Source organism: Mus musculus, chromosome 9, assembly GCF_000001635.26.
Source record: "Mus musculus strain C57BL/6J chromosome 9, GRCm38.p6 C57BL/6J".
Classification (NCBI taxonomy): domain Eukaryota; kingdom Metazoa; phylum Chordata; class Mammalia; order Rodentia; family Muridae; genus Mus; species Mus musculus.
The window spans coordinates 8611662-8639033 of NC_000075.6; the positions used below are offsets into that span (position 1 = coordinate 8611662).

At 40.6% G+C, this 27372-nt stretch overlaps 1 protein-coding gene across 7 annotated transcripts in view; it reads left to right on the forward strand.

The window, feature by feature from the left end:
• Positions 1–27372, forward strand: part of Trpc6 (transient receptor potential cation channel, subfamily C, member 6) — a 136886-nt gene that overhangs the window by 67795 nt on the left and 41719 nt on the right. For 6 of the 7 annotated variants that reach the window (XM_011242360.3, XM_006509850.3, XM_011242359.2 and 3 more), the window contains 2 exons: positions 14932–15114; positions 22386–22550. In XM_011242360.3, coding sequence (XP_011240662.2) covers positions 14932–15114; positions 22386–22550 — 348 coding nt within the window. Of the gene's footprint in view, positions 1–14931; positions 16922–22385; positions 22551–27372 lie in introns of those variants that run through there. The other variant, NM_001282087.1, reaches the window with a different exon arrangement.

The window sequence follows — 27372 nt, forward strand, 5'->3', positions numbered from 1 at the left end:
ATGTCTCTGCTGCAGAAAGGGGAAAGAGAATAGCAGAGAGGCTATTGTTGATCCTATTTTTTATTAGATATTTTCTTCATTTATATTTCAAATGCTATCCCGAAAGTCCCCTATACCCTCCCCCTGCTCTGCTCCCCAACCCATCCAATCCTGCTTCCTGGCCCTGGCATTCCTCTGTACTGGGGCATATTATCTTCGCAATACCTAGTGCCTCTCCTCCCACTGATAGCTGACTAAGCTATTCTCTACTACATATGCAACTAGAGACACAGCTCTGGATGGTACTGGCTAGTTCATATTGTTGGTCCTCCTATAGGATTGCAGACCCCTTTAGCTCCTTGGGTACTTTCTCTAGCTCCTTCACTAGGGGCCCTGTGTTCCATCCAATATATGACTTGAGCAGCCACTTCTGAATTTGCCAGTCACTGGCATAGCCTCACAAGGGATAGCTATATCAGGGTCCTGTCAACAAAATCTTTCTGGCATATACAATAGTATCTGGGTTTGGTGGTTGTATATGTGATGGATCACCAGGTAGGGCAGTCTCTGGATGGTCCTTCCTTCCATCTCAGCTCCAAACTTTGTCTGTGTAACTCCTTCCATGGGTATTTTGTTCCCCATTCTAAGAAGGAACTTACTATCCACACTTTGGTCTTCCTTATTCTTGAGTTTCATGTGTTTTGCAAATTGTATCTTGGGTATTCTAAGTTTCTAGGCTATTATCCACTTATCAGTGAGTGCATATCATGTGAGTTTTTTTGTGATTGGGTTACCTCACTCAGGATGACATCCTCCAGATCCAGCCATTTGCCTAAGAATTTCATAAATTCATTATTTTTAATTGCTAAGTAGTAATCCATTGTGTAAATATACCACATTTTCTGTATGCATTGCTGTGTTGAGGGACATCTGGGTTCTTTCCAGCTTCTGGCTATTATAAATAAGGATGCTATTAACATAGTGGAACATGTGTCCTTATTACAAGTTGGAACATCTTCTGGGTATATGACCAGGAGAGGTATTGCTGGATCATCTGATAGTACAATGTCCAATTTTGGAGGAACCCCCAGACTGATTTCCAGAGTTATTGTACAAGCTTGCAATCCCACCAACAATGGAGGAGTGTTCCTCATTCTCTACATCCTTGCCAGCATCGGCTGTCACCTGAATTTTTGATCTTAGCCATTCTGACTGGTGTGAGGTGGAATCTCAGGGTTATTTTGGTTTGCATTTTCCTGATTGATTAAAGATGTTGAACATTTTTTCAGGTGCTTCTCAGCCATTCAGTATTACTCAGTTGAGAATTCTTTGTTTAGCTCTGTACCCTACCTTTTAATAGGGTTATTTGATTTTCTGGACTCTATCTTCTTGAGTTCTTTATAAATATTGGATATTAGTCCCCTATCTGATTTAGGATAGGTAAAGATCCTTTACCAATTTGTTGGTGGCCTCTTTGTCTTATTGACAGTGTCTTTTGCTTTACAGAAACTTTGCAATTTTATGAGGTCCCATTTGTCCATTCTTGATCTTACAGCACAAGCCATTGCTGTTCTATTCAGGAATCCCCCCCCCCCCGCCCCTGCCCATATCTTTGAGGCTTTTCCCCACTTACTCTCCTATAAGTTTCAGTGTCTCTGGGAGTTCCTTGATCCCTTAAGACCTAGCTTTGTACAAGGAGATAAGAATGGAACAATTCTCATTCTTCTACATGATAACTGCCAGTTGTGCCAGAACCACTTGTTGAAAATGCTGTTTCCCCCCCCCCCCCCCCCACTGGATGGTTTTAACCTCCCTTTTCAAAGGTGTGTGGGTTAATTTCTGGGTATTCGATTCTATTCCACTGATCTACCTGTTTGTTGCTGGACCAGTACCATGCAGTTTTTATCACAATTGCTCTGTAGTACAGCTTGAGGCCAGGCATGGTGATTCCACCAGAGGTTCTTCTATTGTTCAGAATTAGGTCTTTTGTTTTTCCAGATGAATTTGCAAATTGCCCCTTCTAACTCAGTAAAGAATCGAGTTGGAATTTTTATAAGGATTGCATTGAATCTGTAGATTGCTTTAGGCAAGATAGCAATTTTTACTATATAAATCCTGCCAATCCATGAGCATAGGAGATCTTTCCATCTTTTGAGATCTTCTTTGATTTCTTTTTTTTTTTTTTTAGAGACTTGAAGTTCTTATCATACAGATCTTTCACTTCCTTAGTTAGAGTCACACCAAGGTATTTTATATTCTTTGTGACTATTGTGAAGGGTGTTATTTCCCTAATTTCTTTCTCAGCCTGTTAATACTTTGTGTAGAGAAAGGCCACTGATTTGTTTTTAGTTAATTTTATATCCGTCTACTTCACTGAAGCTGTTTATCAGGTTTAGGAGTTCTCTGGTGGAATTTTTAGGGTCACTTATATAAACTATCATATCATCTGCAAGTAGTGATATTTTGACTTCTTCCTTTCCAATTTTATTCCCTTGGTCTCCTTTTGTTGTTGGATTGCTCTGGCTAGGACTTCAAGTACTATATTGAATAGGTAGGGAGAAAGTGGGAAGACTGGTTTTAGTGGGATTGATTCCAGCTTTTCTCCATTTAGTTCGATGTTGGCTACTGGTTTGCTGTATATTGCTTTTATTATATTTAGATATGGGCCTTGAATATTTGATCTTTCCAAGACTTTTATCATGAATGGGTGTTGGATTTTTGTCAAATGCTTTCTCAGTATCTAATGAGATGACCTTGTGGTTTTTGTCTTTGAGTTTGTTTATATAGTGGATTACGTTGATGGATTTCCATATATTAAGCCATCCCTCATTCCTGGAATGAAGCTTACGTGATCATGATCAATGATCTTTTTGATGTGTTCTTGGATTCAGTTTGTGAGAATTTAAAAAGTAGTTTTGCATTGATATTCATACGGGAAATTGGTCTGAGGTTCTCTTTCTTTGTTGGGTCTTTATGTGGTTTAGGTATCAGAGTAATTGTGGCTTCATAGAATGAATTGGGTAGAGTACCTTCTGTTTCTATTTTGTGGAATAGTTTGTGAAGAACTGGAATTAGGTCTTCTTGGAAGGTCTGATAGAACTCTGCACCAAACCCATCTGGTCCTGGGCTTTTTTTGGTTGGGAGAGTATTAATGACTGTGTCTACTTCTTTAGGGGATATGGGACTGTTTAGATCATTAATCTGATCCTGATTTAACTTTGGTACCTGGTATCTGTCTAGAGATTTGTCCATTTCATCCAGGGTTTCCAGTTTTGTTAAGTAGGGCCTTTTGTAGTAGGATCTGATGATGTTTTGGATTTCCTCATGTTCTCTTGTTATGTCTCCCTTTTCACTTCTAATTTCTAGTGAGTCTGGCTAAGGGTTTATCTATCTTGTTGATTTTCTCAAAGAACTAGCTCCTGATTTGGTTGATTCTTTGAATAGTTCTTTTTGTTTGCACTTGGTTGATTTCAGCCCTAAGTTTGATTATTTGGTCTTTCCTCTTGTGTTAATTTGCTTCTCTTTGATCTAGAGCTTTTAGGTGTGTTGTCAAGCTGCTAGTATATGCTCTCTTCACTTTCTTTTTGGAGGCACTCAGAGCTATGTGTTTTCCTCTTAGAAGTGCTTTCTTTGTGTCCCATAAGTTTGAGTATATTGTGGGTTCATTTTCATTAAACTCTAAAAAGTCTTTAATATCTTTATTTCTTCCTTGACCAAGGTATTGAGTAGAGTGTTGTTCAGCTTCCACATGAATGTTGGCTTTCTATTATTTATGTTGTTATTGAAGATCAGCCTTTGTCTGTGGTAATCTGATAGGATGCATGGGATAATTTCATTATTTTTGTATTTGTTGAAGCTTTTTCGTGACCAATTTTATGGTCAGTTTTGGAGAAGGTACCATGAGGTGCTGAGAAGAAAGTATATCCTTTTATTTTAGGATAAAATGTTCTGTTAGATATCTGTTAAATGCATTTGTTTCATACCTTCTGTTAGTTTCACACTGTACCTCTCTTTAGTTTCTGTTTCCAGGATCTGTCTATTTATGAGAGTGGGATGTTAAAATCTATCACTATTATTGTGTGGGGTGCTATGTGTGCTTTGAGTTTACTAAAGTTAATTTAATGAATGTGGCTGCCCTTGCATTTGGAGCATAGATATTCAGAATTGAGAGTTCCTCTTGGAAGATTTTACCTTTGATGAGTATGAAGTGCCCCTCCTTGTCTTTTTTGATAACTTTGGGTTGGAAGTCGATTTTATTCGATATTAGAATGGCTACTCCAGCTTGTTTCTTGGGACCATTTGCTTGGAAAATTGTTTTCCAGGCTTTTACTCTGAGATAGTGTCAGTCTTTTCCCTTGAAGTGGGTTTCGTGTAATCCGCAAAATATTGGGTCCTGTTTTTGTAGCCAGTCTGTTAGCCTATGTCTTTTTATTGGGGAATTGAGTCCATTGATGTTAAGAGAAATTAAAGAAAAGTAATTGTTGCTTCCTGTTATTTCTGTTGTTAAAGTTGGGATTCTAATCTTTTGGCTGTCTTCTTTTTGGTTTGTTGAAGGATTACTTTCTTGCTTTTTCTAGGGTGTAGTTTCTGTCCTTGTGTTGTTGTTTTCCCTTTATTATCCTTTGAATGGCTGGATTCGTGGAAAGATATTGAGTGAATTTGGTATTGTCATGGAATACTTTGGTTTATCTATCTATGTTCATTGAGAGTTTTGCTGCATATAGTAGCCTGTGCTGGCATTTGTGTTTTCTTAGGGTCTGTTTAACATCTGTCCAGGATCTTCTGGCTTTCATAGTCTCTGGTTAGAAGTCTGGTGTAATTCCAATAGGTCTGCCTTCATATGTTACTTGACCTTTTTCCCTTACTGCTTTTAATATTCTGTCTTTATTTAGTACATTTATTGTTCTGATTATTATGTGTCAGGAGGAATTTCTTTTCTGGTCCAGTCTATTTGGAATTCTGTAGGCTTATTTATGTTCATGGGCATCTGTTTCTTTAGGTTAGTGAACTTTTCTTCTATACTTTTGTTGAAGATATTTGCTGGCCCTTTAATTTGAAAATCTTCATTCTCATCTATACCTATCATCCTCACTTTTGGCCTTCTCATTGTGTACTGGATTTCCTGGATGTTTTGAGTTAGGATCTTTTTACATTTTGCATTTTCTTTGATTGTTGTGTCCATGTTTTCTATGGATCTTCTGCATCTGAGATTCTCTCTTCCATCTCTTGTATTCTGTTTCTGATTTCTTTCCCAGGATTTCCATCTCCAGTGTTTTCTCCCTTTGGATTTTCTTTATAGTTTCTCCTTCCCTTTTTAGGTCTTAGATGGTTTTGTTCAATTCCACCATCTGTTTGGTTGTGTTTTCCTCTAATTCTTTAAGCGATTTTTTTGAGGTTTAATTTTCTTTTCTTTTTATAAATTAAAAAAAAAATTTTAAAAATTTATTACGTATTTTCCTCAATGACATTTCCAATGCTTTCCCAAAAGTCCCCGATACCCTCCCCCCCACTTCCCTACCCACCCATTCTCATTTTTTTGGCCCTGGCCCTGGCGTTCCCCTGTACTGGGGCATATAAAAGTTTGTGTGTCCGATGGGCCTCTCTTTCCAGTGATGGCCGACTAGGCCATCTTTTGATACATATGTAGCTAGAGTCAAGAGCTCCGGGGTACTGGTTAGTTCATAATGTTGTTGCACCTACAGGGTTGCAGATCTCTTTAGCTCCTTGGATACTTTCTCTAGCTCCTCCATTGGGGGCCCTGTGATCCATCCAATAGCTGACTGTGAGCATTCACTTCTGTGTTTGCTAGGCCCCTGCCTAGTCTCACAAGAGACAGCTATATCTGGGTCCTTTCAGCAAAATCTTGCTAGTGTATGCAGTGGTGTCAGCGTTTGGAAGCTGATTATGGGGTGGATCCCTAGATAAGGCAGTCTCTAGATGGTCCATCCTTTTGTCGCAGCTCCAAACGTTGTCTCTGTAACTCCTTCCATGGGTGATTTGTTCCCAATTCTAAGAAGGGGCACAGTGTCCACACTTTGGTCTTCATTCTTCTAGAGTTTCATGCATTTGGCAAATTGTATCTTATATCTTGGGTATACTAAGTTTTGGGCTAGTATCCACTTATCAGTGAGTACATATTGTGTGAGTTCCTTTGTGATTGGGTTACCTCGCTCAGGATGATGCCCTCCAGGTCCATCCATTTGCCTAGGAATTTCATAAATTCATTCTTTTTAATAGCTGAGTAGTACTCCATTGTGTAAATGTACCAATTTTTATGTTTCTTCTTTAAGGACACGTACCTCTTTACCTTTGTTCTCCTCTAATTTTTAAAGAGATTTTTGTGCTTCCTCTTTAAGGACTTCTATCTGTTTAGCAGTGATCTCCTGTATTTCTTTAAGTGATTTATTAATGTCCTTCTTAAAATACTCTGCTAGGATCATGAGATATGATTTTAAATATGAATCTTGCTTTTCGGGTGTGTTGGGGTATCCAGGACTCGATGTGGTGGGAGTGCTGGGTTCTGATGATGCTAAGTGGTCTTGGTTTCTGTTAGTAAGATTCTTATACTTGCCTTTCGACATCTGTTAATCTCTGGTGTTAGTTGTTACAGATGTATCTGGCTGGAGCTTGTTCTTCTTGTGATTCTGTTAGCCTCTGTTGGCAATACTGGGAGTCAAACTCTCTCCTGAGTCCCAGTGGTCACAGCCCTCTCTGCAGGCAAGCTGTCCTCTTGCATGGAAGGTGCACAGAGGTCTGGAGATCAGCTCTGTCTCTTGACTGAAGGTGAAAGACTGAATGGACCCTGTCCAAGAAGCTATGTTGCTTCTACAGCCCAAATGCTCTCCTGGGCAGACTGGTCTCTGAGGGACCATCTTGAGGGACCAACAAGATGTGTTGTGCCTATTTTTAAATCATTGCTACGTTCTTCTGTATAATGTTTAAAAATGTCTGGCTTTGCCTGCTTGAAAGATAATTATCTTTCAAGAAACTGTGCTGAGTTGGGAAGTAGTATTTGTTAGTATTAAGGTGGTGTGTCAATTATCAGAGCTGACAGGGAAACAAATGGTGTCATATAACATGTGGTTGCTGGGAATTGCACTCAGAACCTCTGAAAAAACAGTCTCTGGAACAGACTCTGGAAGAAATGCTGAGCCTTTTCTCCAGCCCCTCAATTCTGACTTCAGGACAGAGCAGTGCTCTCTTGGAGAACAGACAAGGAGCTGTCATTTCCTACCTCAAATACCTGGGAAGCAGCTAGCAAGAATTCAGATACAGTGATGCTTCATGTCATTGCACACTCCCCTCTGTACACTCGCCAGCCAAGTTTGCTGATTGTATGGCTCACACCATGCTGGCTCAGGTAGACTCAAAGCAGAAGATGTGGTCCTTTTCTGGAAAGACATTCAAATTAACTCACACCAAAAAAAAAAAAAAAACCCTCCAAACAGAAAATAGGTAGACTTTCTTTCTTTCTTTCTTTCTTTCTTTCTTTCTTTCTTTCTTTCTTTCTTTCTTTCTTTCTTTCTTTTCTTTGAGTGTTTAAATGCTTTATTAGAATTTCAGTTGCTAGATTTCACTTTATTTTCATTAGCATACTAATATACCATATAAATATATACATAGAAAACCCATTAGAGAGTAGACAAGTACATTATTTTTTATTAGGTATTTACTTCATTTACGTTTCCAATATTATCCCAAAAGTCCCCCATACCCTCCCCTCCCCACTCCTCTACCCGCCCACTCCCACTTCTTGGACCTGGCATTCCCCTGTACTGAGGCATATAAAGTTTGCAAACCAAGGGGCCTCTCTTTCCAATGATGGCCGACTTCTGATACATGTGCAGCGAGAGACATGAGCTCCGGGGGGTACTGGTTAGTACGTATTGCTGTTCCACCTATAGGGTTGCAAACCCCTTTAGCTTCTTGGGTACTTTCTCTAGCTCCTCCATTGGGGGCCCTGTGATCCATCCAATAGCTGACTGTGAGCATCTACTTCTATGTTTACCAGGCCCTGGCATAGTCTCACAAGAGACAGCTATATCAGGGTCCTTTCAGCAAGATCCCGCTAGTGTATGCAATGGTGTCAGAGTTTGGAGGCTGATTATGGGATAGATCCACAGGAATGGTAGTCTCTACATGGTCTATTCTTTCGTCTCAGCTCCAAACTTTGTCTCTGTAATCCCTTCCATGGGTGTTTTGTCAGTGAGTACATATTGTGTGAGTTCTTTTGTGATTGGGCTACCTCACTCAGGATGATGCCCTCCAGATCCATCCATTTGCCTAGGAATTTCCTAAATTAATTCTTTTTAATAGCTGAGTAGTACTCCATTGTTTAAATGTACCATACTTTCTGTATCCATTCCTCTGTTGAGGGGCATCTGGGTTCTTTCCAGCTTCTGGCTATTATAAATAAGACTGCTATGAACATAGTCGAGCATGTGTCCTTCTTATAGGTTGAAACATCTTCTGGATATATGCCCAGGAGAGGTATTGCAGGATCCTCCAATAGTACTGTGTCCAATTTTCTGAGGAACTGCCAGACTGATTTCCAGAGTGGTTGTACAAGCCTGCAATCCCACCAACAATGGAGGAGTGTTCCTCTTTCTCCACATCCTCGCCAGCATCTGCTGTCACCTGAATTTTTGATCTTAGCCATTCTGACTAGTGTGAGGTGGAATCTCAGGGTTGTTTTGATTTGCATTTCCCTGATGATTAAGGATGTTGAACATTTTTTTTTTCAGGTGCTTCAAAGCCATTCGGTATTCCTCAGGTGAGAATTCTTTGTTTAGCTCTGAGCCCCATTTTTTAATGGGATTATTTGATTTTCTGGAGTCGACCTTCTTGAGTTCTTTATATATATTGGATATTAGTCCCCTATTAGATTTAGAATAGGTAAAGATCCTTTCCCAATCTGTTGGTGGCCTTTTTGTCTTATTGACAGTGTCTTTTGTCTTGCAGAAGCTTTGCAATTTTATGTGGTCCCATTATCAATCTTACAGCATAAGCCATTGCTGTTCTATTAAGGAATTTCCCCCCTGTACTCAAATCTTCGAGGGTTTTCCCTACTTTCTCCTCTATAAGTTTCAGTGTCTCTGGTTTTATGTGGCGTTCCTTAATCCACTTATATTTGACCTTAGTACAAGGAGATAGGAATGGATAATTCGCATTCTTCTACATGATAACCGCCAGTTGTGCCAGCACCATTTGTTGAAAATGCTGTCTTTTTTCCACTGGATGATTTTTGCTCCCTTGTCAAAGATCAAGTGACCATAGATGTGTGGGTTCATTTCTGGGTCTTCAATTCTATTCCATTGGTCTACTTGTCTGTCGCCATACCAGTACCATGCAGTTTTTATCACAATTGCTCTGTAGTACAGCTTTAGGTCAGGCATGGTGATTCCACCAGATGTTCTTTTATCCTTGAGAAGAGTTTTTGCTATCATAGGTTTTTTGTTATTCCAGATGAATTGCAGATTCCCCTTTCTAATTCGTTGAAGAATTGGGTTGGAAGTTTGGTGGGGATTGCATTGAATCTGTAGATTGCTTTTAGCAAGATAGCCATTTTTACTATATTGATCCTGCCAAAACTGGAGCATGGGAGATCATTCATTCTTCTGAGATCTTCTATAATTTCTTTCTTCAGAGACTTGAAGTTCTTATCATAAGGATCTTTCACTTCCTTAGTTGAGTTACGCCAAGGTATTTTACAGTATTTGTGACTATTGAGAAGGGTGTTGTTTCCCTGATTTCTTTCTCAGCCTGTTTATCCTTTGTGTACAGAAAGGCCATTGACTTGTTTGAGTTTATTTTATATCCAGCTACTTCATTGAAGCTGTTTATCAGGCTTAGGAGTTCTCTGGTGAAATTTTTAGGGTCACTTATATATACTATCATATCATATCTGCAAAAAGTGATATTTTGACTTCTTCCTTTCCAATTTGTATCCCCTTGATCTCCTTTTGCTGTCAAATTGCTCTGGCTAGGACTTCAAGTACAATGTTGAATAGGTAGGGAGAAAGTGGGCAGCCTTGTCTAGTCCCTGATTTTAGTGGGATTGCTTCCAGCTTTTCACCATTTGCTTTGATGTTGGCTACTGGTTTGCTGTAGATTGTTTTTATCATGTTCAGGTATGGGCCTTGAATTCCTGATCTTTCCAAGACTTTTATCATGAATGGGTGTTGGATTTTGTCAAATGCTTTCTCCGCATCTAACGAGATGATCATGTGGTTTTTGTCTTTGAGTTTGTTTATATACTGGATTACATTGATGGACTTCCATATATTGAACCATCCCTGCATCCCTGGGATGAAACCTACTTGGTCAGCATGAATGATTGTTTTGATGTGTTCTTGGATTCAGTTAGCGAGAACTTTATTGAGGATTTTTGCATTGATATTCATAAGGGAAATTGGTCTGAAGTTCTCTATCTTTTTTGGGTCTTTTTGTGGCTTAGGTATCAGAGTAATTGTGGCTTCATAGAATGAGTTGGGTAGAGTACCTTCTGTTTCTATTTTTTGGAATAGTTGTGAAGAACTGGGATTAGATCTTCTTTGATGGTCTGATAGAACTCTGCACTAAACCCATCTAGTCATGGGCTTTTTTTTTTTTTTTTTTTTTGGTTGGGATACTATTAAGAACTGCTTCTATTTCTTTAGGGGATATAGGACTGTTTAGATCATTAACCTGATCTTGATTTAACTTTGATACCTGGTATCTGTCTAGAAACTTGTCCATTTCATCCAGGTTCTCCAGTTTTGTTGAGTATAGCCTTTTGTAGAAGGATCTGATGGTGTTTTGGATTTCTTCAGGATCTGTTGATATGTCTCCCTTTTCATTCCTGATTTTGTTAATTAGGATGCTTTCCCTGTGCTCCCTAGTGAGTCTGGCTAAGGGTTTATCTATCTTGTTGATTTTCTCAAAGAACCAGCTCCTCATTTGGTTGATTCTTTGAATAGTTCTTCTTGTTTCCACTTGGTGGATTTTGCCCCTGAGTTTGATTATTTCCTGCTGTCTACTACTCTTGGGTGAATTTGCTTCCTTTTGTTCTAGAGCTTTTAGGTGTGTTGTCAAGCTGCTAATGTGTGCTCTCTCTAGTTTCTTTTTGGAGGTACACAGAGTTATGAGTTTTCCTCTTAGAAATGCTTTCATTGTGTCCCATAAGTTTGTGTATGTTCTTGCTTCATTTTCATTAAACTCCAAAAAGTCCTTAATTTCTTTCTTTATTCCTTCCTTGACCAAGGTATCATCCAGAAGAGTGTTGTTTAGTTTCCACATGAATGTTGGATTTCTATTTTTTTATTTTGTTTTGTTTTGGTATTGAAGATCAGCCTTAGTTCATGGTAATCTGATAGGATGCATGGGACAATTTTAATATTTTTGTGTATGTTGAGGCTTGTTTTGTGACCAATTATGTGGTCAATTTTGGAGAAGGTACCATGAGGTGCTGAGAAGAAGGTATTTCCTTTTGTTTTAGGATAAAATGTTCTGTAGATATCTCTTAGATCCATTTGTTTCACAACTTCTGTTAGTTTCAATGTGTTCCTGTTTAGTTTCTTTTTCCATGATCTGTCTATTGGTGAAAGTGGTGTGTTGAAGTCTCCCACTATTATTGTGTGAGGTGCAATTTGTGCTTTGAGCTTTACTAAAGTTTCTTTAATGAATGTGGCTGCCCTTGTATTTGGAGCGTAGATATTCAGAATTTAGAGTTCCTATTGGAAGATTTTACCTTTGATGAGTATGAAGTGCCCCTCCATGTCTTTTTTGATGACTTTGGGTTGAAAGTCAATTTTATTCGATATTAGAATGGCTACTCCAGCTTGTTTCTTGGGACCATTTGCTTGGAAAATTGTTTTCCAGCCTTTCATTCTGAGGTATTGTCTATCTTTTTCCCTGAGATGGGTTCCCTGTAAGCAGCAAAATGTTGGGTCCTGTTTGTGTAGCCAGTCTGTTAGTCTATGTCTTTTTATTGGGGAGTTGAGTCCATTGATATTAAGAGATATTAAGGAAAAGTAATTGTCGCTTCCTGTTACTTTTGTTGTTAAAGCTGGTGTTTTGGTCTTGTGGCTGTCTTCTTTTAGGTTTGTTGAGGGATTACCTTCTCGCTTTTTCTAGGACATGGTTTCCGTCCTTGTATTGGTTTTTTTCTGTTATTATCCTTTGAAGGGCAGGAATCATCGAAAGATAATGTGTGTGTTTGTTTCTGTCATGGAATACTTTTTTTTCTCCATCTAAGGTAATTGAAAGTTTGGCTGGATATAGTAGCCTGGGTTGGCATTTATGTTCACTTAGTGTCTGTATAACATCTGTCCATGCTCTTCTGGCTTTCATATTCTCTGGTGAAAAATCTGGTGTAATTCTGATAGGCTTGCCTTTATATGTTACTTGACCTTTTTCTCTTACTGCTTTTAATATTCTATCTTTATTTAGTGCATTTGTTGTTCTGATTATTATGTGTCAGGAAGAATTTCTTTTCTGTTCCAGTCTATTTGGAGTTCTGTAGGCTTCTTGTATGTTCATGGGCATGCCATTCTTTAGGTTTGTGAAGTTTTCTTCTATAATTTTGTTGAAGATATTTGCTGGCCCTTTGAGTTGAAAATCTTCATTCTCATCTACTCCTATTATCTGTAGGTTTGGTCTTCTCATTGTGTCCTGAATTTCTTGGATGTTTTGAGTTAGGATGTCTTTGCATTTTGTATTTTCTTTGATTGTTGTGCTGATGTTCTGTACGGAATCTTCTGCACCTGAGATTTTCTCTTCCATCTCTTGCATTCTGTTGCTGATCTATGGTTCCAGATTTCTTTCCTAGGATTTCTATCTCCAGCGTTGCCTCACTTTGGGTTTTCTTTATTGTGTCTACTTCCCTTTTTAGGTCTTGGATGGTTTTATTCAATTCTATCACCTGTTTGGTCGTGTTTTCATGCAAATCTTTAAGGGATTTTTGTGCTTCCTCTTTAAGGTCTTCTACCTGTTTAGCAGTGTTCTCCTGTATTTCTTTGAGTGAGTTATTAAAGTCCTTCTTGATGTCCTCTACCATCATCATGAGATATGCTTTTAAATCCGGGTCTAGCTTTTCGGGTGTGTCAGGGTGCCCTGGCCTGGGCGAAGTGGCAGTGCTTGGTTCTGATGATGGTGAGTGGTTTTGGTTTCTGTTATTAAGATTCTTATGTTTACCTTTTTCCATCTGGTAATCTTTGGAGATAGTTGATTTAGTTGTCTCTGGTTAGAGATTGTTCCTCTTGTGATTCTGTTAGCCTCTATCAGCAGACCTGGGAGACTAGCTCTCTCCTCTGAGTTTCAGTGGTCAGAGCACTCTCTGCAGGCAAGTTCTCCTCTTTCAGGGAAGGTGCACAGATATCTGGCATTGGGACCTCCCTCCTGGCCAAAGATGAAGGCCCAAAACAGGACCTGTCCCAGAAGCTGTGTTGCTTCAGCCTGTCCCAGAAGCTGTTAGCTTCTGTAGTCCACACTCTCACCTGTGCAGACTACTCTCGGCAGAGTCCTGGAACCAAGATGTCTGCTGCTGATGCTCAGGCAAAGCCCTCCCGGGCTGGGCGGACACCTATCCTCTGGCCGGGAAGGTGCCCGGATGTCTGGAGCCCGAAAAGGGGGCTGCCTCAGAAGCTCTGTCTATCCCAGGTTTTGATTACAGGTTTTTGTTTAACATTTGGAGATATAAGGAAGACCTTATTTCAGGGTAAGAAAACAAGGAAGGAGGAAGCATTGGGAAGACACAAATGAAGATGTGTAGAGATGCTGTACAGAAAGGCAGCAGCAGTTTATGCTCTCTAAAATATGACCTTCATCCTGATAATTCCCATCAGTCTTTTAGTTCATTGGAATGATACAACAGCAAAGTTAAAATTTCTCCATTAAACATGGGTAGGTTTTGAAACTGTCTTACTGTGTAGCTTACACTGCTCATCACCCCTCTGTTTCTGCTTCTCAAGTGCTGGGATAAAAGGTACCCTCCACAACTGCAGGGACTCCCCTACACCTGCAGGGAACACACACACACACACACACACACACACACACACACACACACACACCACCTGGCTAAATTTTTTCTTCCTTAAAGAAATCTCAGTTCTCAGAATCTATTCTTAGATCTTATATTTTGACCCTGTGCTGGATTCATAATATAAGAAATAGCATCCATCAAAAAGATAACTGATAAATTAGAGATAGTAGAACACATCTTTATTCTCAGCATTTGAGAGGTGATGGCAGAGGACCAGGAGTTCAAAGCCACCTTGAGGTACTTGAGGATCAGTCTCAATAAACTAACAACACTAACAAAAAAAGAAAGAAAGAAAGGAGAGAGAGAGAAAGAGAGAAAGGAAGAATAAAGAAGGGAAGGAGGATAATTGTCAAGTGCTTGCTTGCTTTTATGGCACTTTTCTAAAAGTCTTTTGACATTCAAAAGTATATATTTTATACATCGATGATGAAATAATATAGGACAGGATCTATGAAAATTATAGTAGTTGTATTATGGAGGTTTCTCTCATATTAGTTGGTGAGTTTAGCATAGCAAAATCTTTTAAAATAACTTTGATAATGACTTGGGCAGATATTAGAGTCTAGAGAAAATTCTTCATGGTGATAAAATATCACAGAGGACTGACAGCAGAGTAGGATAAAAAATATATTTAAAATAAAATACAGTGAAAGTAAGCTGGACATGGCCACTTATCCTGACTGCAGCACTTGGGAAACTACTGTGGAATTTGCTGTAAATTTGAGACCCGTAAGTTTCATGTTAGCATAGGTATTAACAGTGTGAGACCCTTGTTTCAAAGCAAAAACAGAATAAAACAAGTCAGGTGTACTAAAACTAAAATCTGATATTTCCTCTTGAAATCTACAATCCCTTGAATATCTGAAAATTTCTGCCATGCATGGAATATGAGTTAGCTCTTCTTGTTTTAACTATACCCTCTTTCCTAGAATGACTACAGGAAGCTGTCTATGCAGTGCAAGGATTTCGTTGTTGGTCTCTTGGACCTCTGCAGAAACACAGAGGAAGTGGAGGCCATCCTGAATGGGGATGCAGAGACTCGCCAGCCCGGGGACTTCGGCCGTCCAAATCTCAGCCGTTTAAAACTTGCTATTAAGTATGAAGTAAAAAAAGTAAGGCAGGGCGTGAGGCCCCTTTGTTACTTCAGTTTGTGTGTGTGGATATGCCAAGCTGGAAAGAGCAGGGGGTCATCCCGAGGAAGCATCTAGTGAGGCACAGAACTCATAGGGCTGGTTAGTCATTAAAATCCTGGCCCTTTGGATGTGGAATATCACAGTCAGTGCCATTTTGCTTGACTTGGGTAATAACAACAATGACTCAGTATATAGAAACCCTAAGGCATTGTCTGTATGAAGGGAATGAAGTCACAGTATTTCAGATTCCACCTTTTTCCTGGTGGTTGCTAGTTTCTGATTTGGACCAGCAATTTCAATTCCATTTTCAGTTTGAATCCTTCCAGGGTCTTTGCAAAAATACTTTTCAGATTTTTCTTTAGACAATGATCCCTACTTCTTTGACAACCTTCCTAGGACATGAAGACTTTTTTATTTTACTTATTTCATTTATTTATATGTGTGTGCACATGTGCATGCTGGGTGAAACCAGAGAGGGTGTTGGATTCCGGGGAGCTGCAGTTTCTGGTGCATGAGTCTGATGGATGCTGGGGACTGAACTCTGTTCTTCTGAAAGAGCATCACGTGCCCTTAAGCATAGAGCCATCTCTCCAGCCATTAACAAGCTACTAAATATAGTTCTTTTTTATATATAAAATAAAAGAACTATATGTTTGTAGTTATTATTCAGAGTAGACCTACTACCTCTCAACCTGCCAGTTAACTAGAGAGTAATTAACCATCACTGTTTCCTTCCATAACTTCATATTTGAGACTCATCTGGATAGAGTTTTTGTTTTTTTAAACATAACCTGATATTTTTCTTATGAAATTTTAATTTAGATGATTACTTTTTAAATACAAACTAACATTAACCTCTCTTTGAGGGAAAACTCATTACTCAAATGAAATGTGTGAGAAGAAGGAATCCTAGAAAAAAATTAATTGAAAGTTTTAAGATGATAAGAGAGACTCCCAGTGGAGCTGGGTGGATAAAACTGAGAGATGCAAATATTAATGTGATCCCTTTAGGAAGCATGCCACTCTAGAGCAGTGAAGAAAAAATGTGATTTGTTTTGAAGCAATGTTTTGAGGCTGGAGAGATGGCTCAGTGTATGTTTTAAGAACACACACTGTTTTTAAAGAATAACCAAGTTCAATTTCTATCATCCATATCAGAAGGCTCACAGACTGCCTATAACTGTGTGGGTGTTGTGTACCTGTTTTGTGTGAATATGTGTGAGTGTGTGTGTGAGCTTCTGGGGTGTGTGTGATGCCTTCCCTCTTCTGGCTTCTGAAGGCATGTGGATTCATGTGAAAACACACACACACACACACACACACACACGCACTCATACACACACCCAAATCACTCACACGCAAACACATATACACTCATACAGTCACTCACACACATTCACACAACACATATACACAACACCCACACAGTTACTCTCACACACACACTTACATACACACACATGCACACATATATGTTGGGAGCCGCCCCCACATTCGCCGTTACAAGATGGCGCTGACAGCTGTGTTCTAAGTGGTAAACAAATAATCTGCGCATGTGCCAAGGGTATCTTATGACTACTTGTGCTCTGCCTTCCCCGTGACGTCAACTCGGCCGATGGGCTGCAGCCAATCAGGGAGTGACACGTCCGAGGCGAAGGAGAATGCTCCTTAAGAGGGACGGGGTTTCGTTTTCGCTCTCTCTTGCTTCGCTCTCTCTTGCTTCTTGCTCTCTTGCTTCCTGCACCCTGGCTCCTGAAGATGTAAGAAATAAAGCTTTGCCGCAGAAGATTCTGGTCTGTGGTATTCTTCCTGGCCGGTCGTGAGAACGCGTCTAATAACAATTGGTGCCGAATTCCGGGACGAGAAAAAAACTCGGGACTGGCGCAAGGAGGATCCCTCATTCCGGAACCAGAACTGCGGATCACGTTTATAAAGGTTCCCGTAACACAGACTGTTGAGAAGGATTCAACTGCCGAATTCAGAACTCATCAGCTGGGGAACGACGGTGATAAAGGTTCCCGTAAAGCAGACTGTTGAGAAGGATTCAACTGCCGAATTCAGAACTCATCAGCTGGGGAACGACGGTGATAAAGGTTCCCGTAAAGCAGACTGTTAAGAAGGATTCAACTGTATGAATTCAGAACTTTTCAGCTGGGGAACGAGAGTACCAGTGAGTACAGCTTAACGAGGTAAGCCTGGCCTTGAACTTTCTAACGAAATTCAAGACAGTCTATCAGAAGTAAAGTGGAATATGTTTGGCCTTGAATTTTTTCTGGTGTTAGGAGCCCTTTTGTTCCTTTTCACATGTTATATAGTGGTTAAGGCAGGGCTGAAAATTCTGGATGAAATTCAGGGCAGTCTATCAGAAGTAAAGCGGGGAGAGAGAGTAGGAGCAAGGAGAAACGGTAAGTATACAGGCCTTTCCAAGGGTCTTGAACCCGAGGAAAAGTTTAGGTCAGGTAAGAATACCTGGAGAGAGATTAGAAGAAAAAGAGGAAAAAGGGAAAAGAAGAAAGATCAATTAGCGGAGGTCTCTAGGAGAAGGAGCCTGTGCTCTGAAGAAACAGACTGGGAGAAAAAAGCGGCTCATTATGAAAGAAAAGGATACCAGCCGCCAAGTAAAGTGCTAACTAGTCATTTAAGGAAAAAGCCAAAAGCGGCTGGCGAAGGCCAGTTTGCTGATTGGCCTCAGGGCAGTCGGCTTCAAGGTCCGCCCTATGCGGAGTCCCCGCCCTGCGTAGTGCGTCAGCAATGCGCAGAGAGGCAGTGCGCAGAGAGGCAGTGCGCAGACTCATTCATTCCCAGAGAGGAACAAAGGAAAATACAACAGGCATTTCCGGTCTTTGAAGGAGCCGAGGGTGGGCGTGTCCACGCTCCGGTAGAATACTTACAAATTAAGGAAATTGCCGAGTCGGTTCGTAAATACGGAACCAATGCTAATTTTACCTTGGTGCAGTTAGACAGGCTCGCTGGCATGGCACTAACTCCTGCTGACTGGCAAACGGTTGTAAAAGCCGCTCTCCCTAATATGGGCAAATATTTGGAATGGAGATCTCTGTGGCGAGAGGCTGCACAGGCGCAGGACCGAGCAAACGCTGCTGCTTTAACTCCAGAGCAGAGAGATTGGACTTTTGACTTGTTAACGGGTCAGAGAGCTTATTCTGCTAAACCTGATAAGAGGTATCAATGGAAGGTCTTACCACAGGGGATGTCCAATAGTCCTACAATGTGCCAGCTTTATATGCAAGAAGCTCTTTTGCCAGTGAGGGAACAATTCCCCTCTTTAATTTTGCTCCTTTACATGGATGACATCCTCCTGTGCCATAAAGACCTTACCATGCTACAAAAGGCATATCCTTTTCTACTTAAAACTTTAAGTCAGTGGGGTTTACAGATAGCCACAGAAAAGGTCCAAATTTCTGATACAGGACAATTCTTGGGCTCTGTGGTGTCCCCAGATAAGATTGTGCCCCAAAAGGTAGAGATAAGAAGAGATCACCTCCATACCTTAAATGATTTTCAAAAGCTGTTGGGAGATATTAATTGGCTTAGACCTTTTTTAAAGATTCCTTCCGCTGAGTTAAGGCCTTTGTTTAGTATTTTAGAAGGAGATCCTCATATCTCCTCCCCTAGGACTCTTACTCTAGCTGCTAACCAGGCCTTACAAAAAGTGGAAAAGGCCTTACAGAATGCACAATTACAACGTATTGAGGATTCGCAGCCTTTCAGTTTGTGTGTCTTTAAGACAGCACAATTGCCAACTGCAGTTTTGTGGCAGAATGGGCCATTGTTGTGGATCCATCCAAACGTATCCCCAGCTAAAATAATAGATTGGTATCCTGATGCAATTGCACAGCTTGCCCTTAAAGGTCTAAAAGCAGCAATCACCCACTTTGGGCAAAGTCCATATCTTTTAATTGTACCTTATACTGCTGCACAGGTTCAAACCTTGGCAGCCACATCTAATGATTGGGCAGTTTTAGTTACCTCCTTTTCAGGAAAAATAGATAACCATTATCCAAAACATCCAATCTTACAGTTTGCCCAAAATCAATCTGTTGTGTTTCCACAAATAACAGTAAGAAACCCACTTAAAAATGGGATTGTGGTATATACTGATGGATCAAAAACTGGCATAGGTGCCTATGTGGCTAATGGTAAAGTGGTATCCAAACAATATAATGAAAATTCACCTCAAGTGGTAGAATGTTTAGTGGTCTTAGAAGTTTTAAAAACCTTTTTAGAACCCCTTAATATTGTGTCAGATTCCTGTTATGTGGTAAATGCAGTAAATCTTTTAGAAGTGGCTGGAGTGATTAAGCCTTCCAGTAGAGTTGCCAATATTTTTCAGCAGATACAATTAGTTTTGTTATCTAGAAGATCTCCTGTTTATATTACTCATGTTAGAGCCCATTCAGGCCTACCTGGCCCCATGGCTCTGGGAAATGATTTGGCAGATAAGGCCACTAAAGTGGTGGCTGCTGCCCTATCATCCCCGGTAGAGGCTGCAAGAAATTTTCATAACAATTTTCATGTGACGGCTGAAACATTACGCAGTCGTTTCTCCTTGACAAGAAAAGAAGCCCGTGACATTGTTACTCAATGTCAAAGCTGCTGTGAGTTCTTGCCAGTTCCTCATGTGGGAATTAACCCACGCGGTATTCGACCTCTACAGGTCTGGCAAATGGATGTTACACATGTTTCTTCCTTTGGAAAACTTCAATATCTCCATGTGTCCATTGACACATGTTCTGGCATCATGTTTGCCTCTCCGTTAACCGGAGAAAAAGCCTCACATGTGATTCAACATTGTCTTGAGGCATGGAGTGCTTGGGGGAAACCCAGACTCCTTAAGACTGATAATGGACCAGCTTATACGTCTCAAAAATTCCAACAGTTCTGCCGTCAGATGGACGTAACCCACCTGACTGGACTTCCATACAACCCTCAAGGACAGGGTATTGTTGAGCGTGCGCATCGCACCCTCAAAGCCTATCTTATAAAACAGAAGAGGGGAACTTTTGAGGAGACTGTACCCCGAGCACCAAGAGTGTCGGTGTCTTTGGCACTCTTTACACTCAATTTTTTAAATATTGATGCTCATGGCCATACTGCGGCTGAACGTCATTGTTCAGAGCCAGATAGGCCCAATGAGATGGTTAAATGGAAAAATGTCCTTGATAATAAATGGTATGGCCCGGATCCTATCTTGATAAGATCCAGGGGAGCTGTCTGTGTTTTCCCACAGAATGAAGACAACCCATTTTGGGTACCAGAAAGACTCACCCGAAAAATCCAGACTGACCAAGGGAATACTAATGTCCCTCGTCTTGGTGATGTCCAGGGCGTCAATAATAAAGAGAGAGCAGCGTTGGGGGATAATGTCGACATTTCCACTCCCAATGACGGTGATGTATAATGCTCAAGTATTCTCCTGCTTTTTTACCACTAACTAGGAACTGGGTTTAGCCTTAATTCAGACAGCCTTGGCTCTGTCTGGACAGGTCCAGATGACTGACACCATTAACACTTTGTCAGCCTCAGTGACTACAGTCATAGATGAACAGGCCTCAGCTAATGTCAAGATACAGAGAGGTCTCATGCTGGTTAATCAACTCATAGATCTTGTCCAGATACAACTAGATGTATTATGACAAATAACTCAGCTGGGATGTGAACAAAAGTTTCCGAGATTGTGTGTTATTTCCATTCAGTATGTTAAATTTACTAGGACAGCTAATTTGTCAAAAAGTCTTTTTCAGTATATGTTACAGAATTGGATGGCTGAATTTGAACAGATCCTTCGGGAATTGAGACTTCAGGTCAACTCCACGCGCTTGGACCTGTCGCTGACCAAAGGATTACCCAATTGGATCTCCTCAGCATTTTCTTTCTTTAAAAAATGGGTGGGATTAATATTATTTGGAGATACACTTTGCTGTGGATTAGTGTTGCTTCTTTGATTGGTCTGTAAGCTTAAGGCCTAAACTAGGAGAGACAAGGTGGTTATTGCCCAGGCGCTTGCAGGACTAGAACATGGAGCTCCCCCTGATATATGATATATCTATGCTTAGGCAATAGGTCGCTGGCCACTCAGCTCTTATATCTCACGAGGCTAGACTCATTGCACGGGATAGAGTGAGTGTGCTTCAGCAGCCCGAGAGAGTTGCAAGGCTAAGCACTGCAATGGAAAGGCTCTGCGGCATATATGAGCCTATTCTAGGGAGACATGTCATCTTTCATGAAGGTTCAGTGTCCTAGTTCCCTTCCCCCAGGCAAAACGACACGGGAGCAGGTCAGGGTTGCTCTGGGTAAAAGCCTGTAAGCCTAAGAGCTAATCCTGTACATGGCTCCTTTACCTACACACTGGGGATTTGACCTCTATCTCCACTCTCATTAATATGGGTGGCCTATTTGCTCTTATTAAAAGAAAAAGGGGGAGATGTTGGGAGCCGCCCCCACATTCGCCGTTACAAGATGGCGCTGACAGCTGTGTTCTAAGTGGTAAACAAATAATCTGCGCATGTGCCAAGGGTATCTTATGACTACTTGTGCTCTGCCTTCCCCGTGACGTCAACTCGGCCGATGGGCTGCAGCCAATCAGGGAGTGACACGTCCGAGGCGAAGGAGAATGCTCCTTAAGAGGGACGGGGTTTCGTTTTCGCTCTCTCTTGCTTCGCTCTCTCTTGCTTCTTGCTCTCTTGCTTCCTGCACCCTGGCTCCTGAAGATGTAAGAAATAAAGCTTTGCCGCAGAAGATTCTGGTCTGTGGTATTCTTCCTGGCCGGTCGTGAGAACGCGTCTAATAACACATATATACACAACACCTACACAATCATGCACATATATACACATGTGTGCACATGAACGTGCAAATCTTTATAATCAAGCTATATGCCCACATTTAAGCTAGGATGAACTTAATCTTGTTCTTCCTTTCTAAAAAGAAAAATATATAAAATGCATAAAAGCACTTGTGCAAATCTTTTTATAATGTTAAAAACCCAAGTGTTTTCTGTATTTTAAAAGACAGGCCACCAGTCATAGGGGAGGGGTCATCAACAGGAATATCTGAATACGTAGAACAAATTTAGAACGGTTTTGCTTGCTACCTGATAGATGGCTTGTTTGTTCCTCAATTCTAACTGCATTTCTTCTGGAAAAGAATAAAACGATTCACCAGAGCTCCAGAGGATAGCCTAAGCTGAGTTGTTTTTAATCAAATCATTCTGTGTGCTGTCTCACCCCTAGTTTGTGGCTCATCCAAACTGTCAGCAACAGCTCCTGTCCATATGGTATGAGAACCTCTCTGGTTTACGGCAGCAGACCATGGCAGTGAAGTTCCTCGTGGTCCTTGCTGTTGCCATTGGATTGCCCTTCCTGGCTCTCATATACTGGTGTGCTCCTTGCAGCAAGGTATGTCTGTGAGTCCTGCAGTCCATCTGTAGTTGAATTCTGTCCAGCAGGCAAAGATCTAGCTCCAAAATGAAAATATGATTTGAAGTACACAGGTTCACATAATCTTTCTATTTGTTTGAGAATTTCATACATGCATGTAATGTATTTGAACAAGCTGAGCTCCCACTCTTTCCCTGCATACATTAACTTTATGTGCTCTTTTAAAAACCCACAGAGTTTATTTAGTACTGCCAGCATGTGCATGGCTGAAGGCTGCCTGCCAGAGCACCGGTAACCTCTTAGCAACTGCCTCTGTCCCATTCTCAGCAGCCATCACTTGCCAAACACTTTCCAGCCAGGGTGGGACTTCCTGTCCTTTCCCCGACCACATGCTGAGCTTTTGTCTGCCTTGATTTGAGCAAGACTTGTACAAGCAGCACAGCTGCTTTGAGCTTACTTGTGCAATAGCCTGGTCATGTCTAGAAAAGCCTGTTTGGCTTCAGCCTTCCACCATTATCTCTGGTTTTTACAATCTCTTCTTCCTTTCATTCAGGATGACTCTCACACCTTGAAAGGCGGCTGTGCCACACAAATGCCTCATTTAGGGCTGACAACTCCACAGTGCCATAAACGTTTAAGTTTTTCTAAAAATAATGCTTATTTCCAATGAGAAACAGAAAAAAAAATTCCTGAAAATTCTCCTGAAACAGAATACTGTCACTATTTATGTGTGAAATAAAATGTCAATATATTATTTCCTTATTTTTCCTCTAAGCATATAGACTTTTTTTTTGCATTTTAAAAAGTCCTAGCTTTATTGAGCTCATCTATCAAAGGCTTCCTCAAATTTGATTATTATTCCTTTCTTCGTTTCTTCTGCAATAGTATTTGAGATAAAATTATATTTTGTATGCATATTACCTTGTCTCTTAGGTTTCACTGTTGTGAAGAGACTCCATGACCAAGGCAAGACTTATAAAAGGACAATATATATTTGGGGCTGGCTGACAGGGGTATGGTAGAGTTTAAGCAGTCATGGTGCAGGAGGAGCTGAGAGTTCTATATCCTCATCTGACGATCTCTAGGAGAAGACTGGCTTCCAGGCAGCTAGGGTGAGGATCTTAGAGCCCATGCCCATAGTGACACACCTACTCCAACAAAGCCACACTTACTCCAACAAGGCCATACATCCTAATAGTGCCACTCCCTGGCCAAATGTACTCAACCCACCACATTCCACTCTATGACCCTCATAAGCTTGTTCAAACACATGAATCTGTAAGGGTTATACCTAGTCATAATATAATGCAAAATACATTTAATCCAACTTCAAAAGTCTCCATTGTCTTTAGCAGGCTCAACAATGCTAAAAGTCCAAAATTCAAAATCTCTTCTGAGATCTATGGAATCTCTTAACTGTAATACTGTATAAAGTAAAAAAAACACTGGACCCAAGCAAGACAGAAAACTAGAAAACTCGCTGGGCAAACTCCAAACTCCACATCTCCATGTCTGATGTCAAAGCACTCTTCAGATCTCCAACTTCTTTTTTCTTTGTTGACTGCCGTTGGCATTCAGCAGCATCAAACTTCCTTCTCCTTGGCTAGTTCTATTCCCTGTTAGCAGCTTTCCTTGACAGGTATCCCACTGTTCAGACATCTCTAACATCTTGGGGTATCCAAGGCAACATCAACTTTACAGCTTCTTATTCCAATGTCTGAGATACATACATGATCTTCTGGATCCTCCAAAAGGCCCCCTGTAGCACTCTACACTCTAGTTGACTCCATTCCATTGCTGTTGGTGTTCCTGGTGGTCATCCCATGGTACTGGCATTTCTAATATACTGGGGTTTCTCATTGCAATTAGGCTTCACCAGTAGCCTCTCATAGGCTCTGTTTGCAGTGCCAAGCCTCATTTTCTTTTCATGATCCCTTCAGTCCTGGGCCATCAACTGCAACTGAGGCTGTACTTCCACCAATAGCCTTCTATGGCTTCTTACAGTGTCAAGCTTCAGCTGTTTTTCATGCCGTCAAAACTTGTAACACCTGGGTGATTCTTACGTATAACCAAGTACAGCTGCAGCTGTACAATCTTGGCTATATCTGGAACACAGCTTCTTTGTGCCCTTAGAAAATACTTCCCAGAAGATTTCACCTCAGTGATACTGATCTCTTTATCATTGTCAATTTCTCAGCTCCAACTAATCAGCATCAATTATCCCAATAGTCTATGACAACATCCAGGCAGACATTATGCAGGAAGAGCTGAGAGTTCTACATCTTCATCTGAAGACCTTTTAGGAGAATGTTGGATTTCAGGCAGCTAGGGTGAGGGTCTTAGAACTTATGCCCACAGTGACACACTTCTTTCAACAAGGCCACACTTATTCCAACAAGGCCATACTTACTAATAGTGTCACTGCCTTATTCAAAGCACCACACTTATATGGTCATAAAACAATAATAGAAATGCTACTACAAGGCTTGTTTCAGTAAAGAATGTGTATATCAAAGAGAAGTGCACTAGAGATAAGCAGCAATGGCCACCTGCTTTTTAAGTATAATGTATTTGTCCAGGTTTTGGTGAAAACCAGGTCTTGCTTTTCTGCTGAAAGTTTAAACAGAATAAAGAATTATTTTTCAGGACTGAGTGTTAAATTTGGGGCCTTGAACATGCTAGGTTAGCACTCTATCATCGAGTGACATCTTTAATTCCTTCTAAACTGTTTATTTTGAGACGGGGTCTCACTGAGTTGCCTAGGCAGGCCTTGAACTTGTAATCTTCCAGTAAGAATCCTATGTAGCTGGGCCTATAGGTCTGCTATGCTAGGCATGAGGGATACTGACCTACCATTCTGCTACACAGGAATATGAATTTGGAAGCTGCATTACTAACATTTTTTTCATGTTTTTGAAGCCACCTTTCTAGTTCTGTGTAAATCTCAAATCTGAGAGGCTAACTGAAATAATTCACAGACAAACACCTTCTGGTCCATTTATTTTTGTGTTCTGGCTAGACATATCAGGCAGTGAATGCAGTTGCTAGACACAGGTGGGACTCCTTTTAGGCATTGTTATGTGGGGGACAACATAGGTCAGCATTTCTCAGCATGGTGTCTTATGACTCAGATATACTGTAGGCATTTCAGTCACTGGAGGTCTTTGTACTGACTCACACTAAGATGTTGGTACAAGGTCTCTTAAGCAGTGCCTACTTCCTTACTACTTACAGTGATGATATTAGAAACTACTGGAAACATGTCCTCATGAGAATCAAATCCACCACCATGGGATTTCCCCCTTATAATGCATGAGACCAAATTTGACCATATATAAAGTACACATTGATGACACTAACAATAAAGGATTTGTTAGAAATTATATTTATAGTGCAGTTTATCTTATATAAAGTTGTATTCCAGTTCCAATTTAATTAATTGAAAAACATTTATCTTTACTCTCTCTCTCTCTGCTATGTGGTAAGTGTGTGTGTATGCATCTGTGTGCATGAGCATACATGTGCATGTGCTGGTGTGTGTAGTGTGTGTATACTCATGTATGCATGTATTTGTGTGTGTGTGCAAGTGTGTGGTGTGTGGTGTATGTGTGTGTGTGTAGGTACATGTGGTGTGTGGTATTTGGTGTGTGTATATGCATATGTGTGTGTGTGTGTGTATGTGTGATGTATGTATGTGTGGTGTGGTATGGTATTGGTATGTGTGGGTATATGCATCTGTGTTCATGAGTGTTTGTGCACACGTGCATGTGTGTGTATGTGTGTGTGTGTCTTAGAGAGAGAGGGGGGGGGAGAGAGAGAACATGTGTGGAGATCAGAGGGCAGCTTCATGGAGTTAATTCTTTCTGTCTACTTTTCTGTGTTTTTCATGGATTGAACTCAGGTTGTGAGGGTTGAGCACCAAGAACCCAAGGACCTGAGCACCTTCATCTGCTCAGCCATCTTGTTGGCACTGCTCCCATTTTTCATAGAAACAACGAATTCTTTTTTAATTTAGATTTTTTAATTGAGATTGCATATTCATCATATTATATGATGAATTCTTGTTCTTTTTACCCCATGCTTCTTCCTACCTTAGTATATTTGAAAGCTCTACATTACTTGATATTTAAACTCCTCTGGTCTCTTTACAGTAGTAATACTATGCAATATTCCCAAACACATATCATAGCTTGATAGCAGCTAAAGGCCTTCAGAAGAGTAAATTGCCATGATGACCTCCAATTCTACAACTAAGAAAACTTGAGCATAGAAAAGTTAAGAAATCTGTCCATACTTGGAGTTGACAATAGGTAGGTCTGGGGTTTAGCATTTAGGAAATATGGTTTACAGCCAGCTGCCAAATTCTCATACTATTTTCGACATCTGTCTTCTCTCTCTTTTGAGTTAGAATTTCTTACCTGCATGTATTCTAACCACCTCTTCTGCACACAGGCTGCACTGTGTCTGTAGCCTCCTGGGTCTCTGCTTCAGTTTCCCAAGGCTTGAGGAGGTGGAGTAAAGTGTCTGGTTCGTCTTCGTTCTCATTCTGTGACCATGCAACTGTGACAACTTTTCTAAAGTGAATACCTTTCTTTTCTTGGGAGCAGGGGGCAGAAATCATGGTTCCTCCATATGCTGTCATTTGGGCCGTTTGTGGCTTGCCCCAGATTTATACATTTCTCACATTTTAACCGAATCTTAACTACCTGATTTCTGTCACCATTTCTTCTGCTATGGTCATGGTTCTTTCTGACACTTTTTTTCAACCCTAATTTATCAACACTGAGGCAAACAACCAATTTAAATAGGCATTATCAAAGTATTTTTCTCGAATCTAACA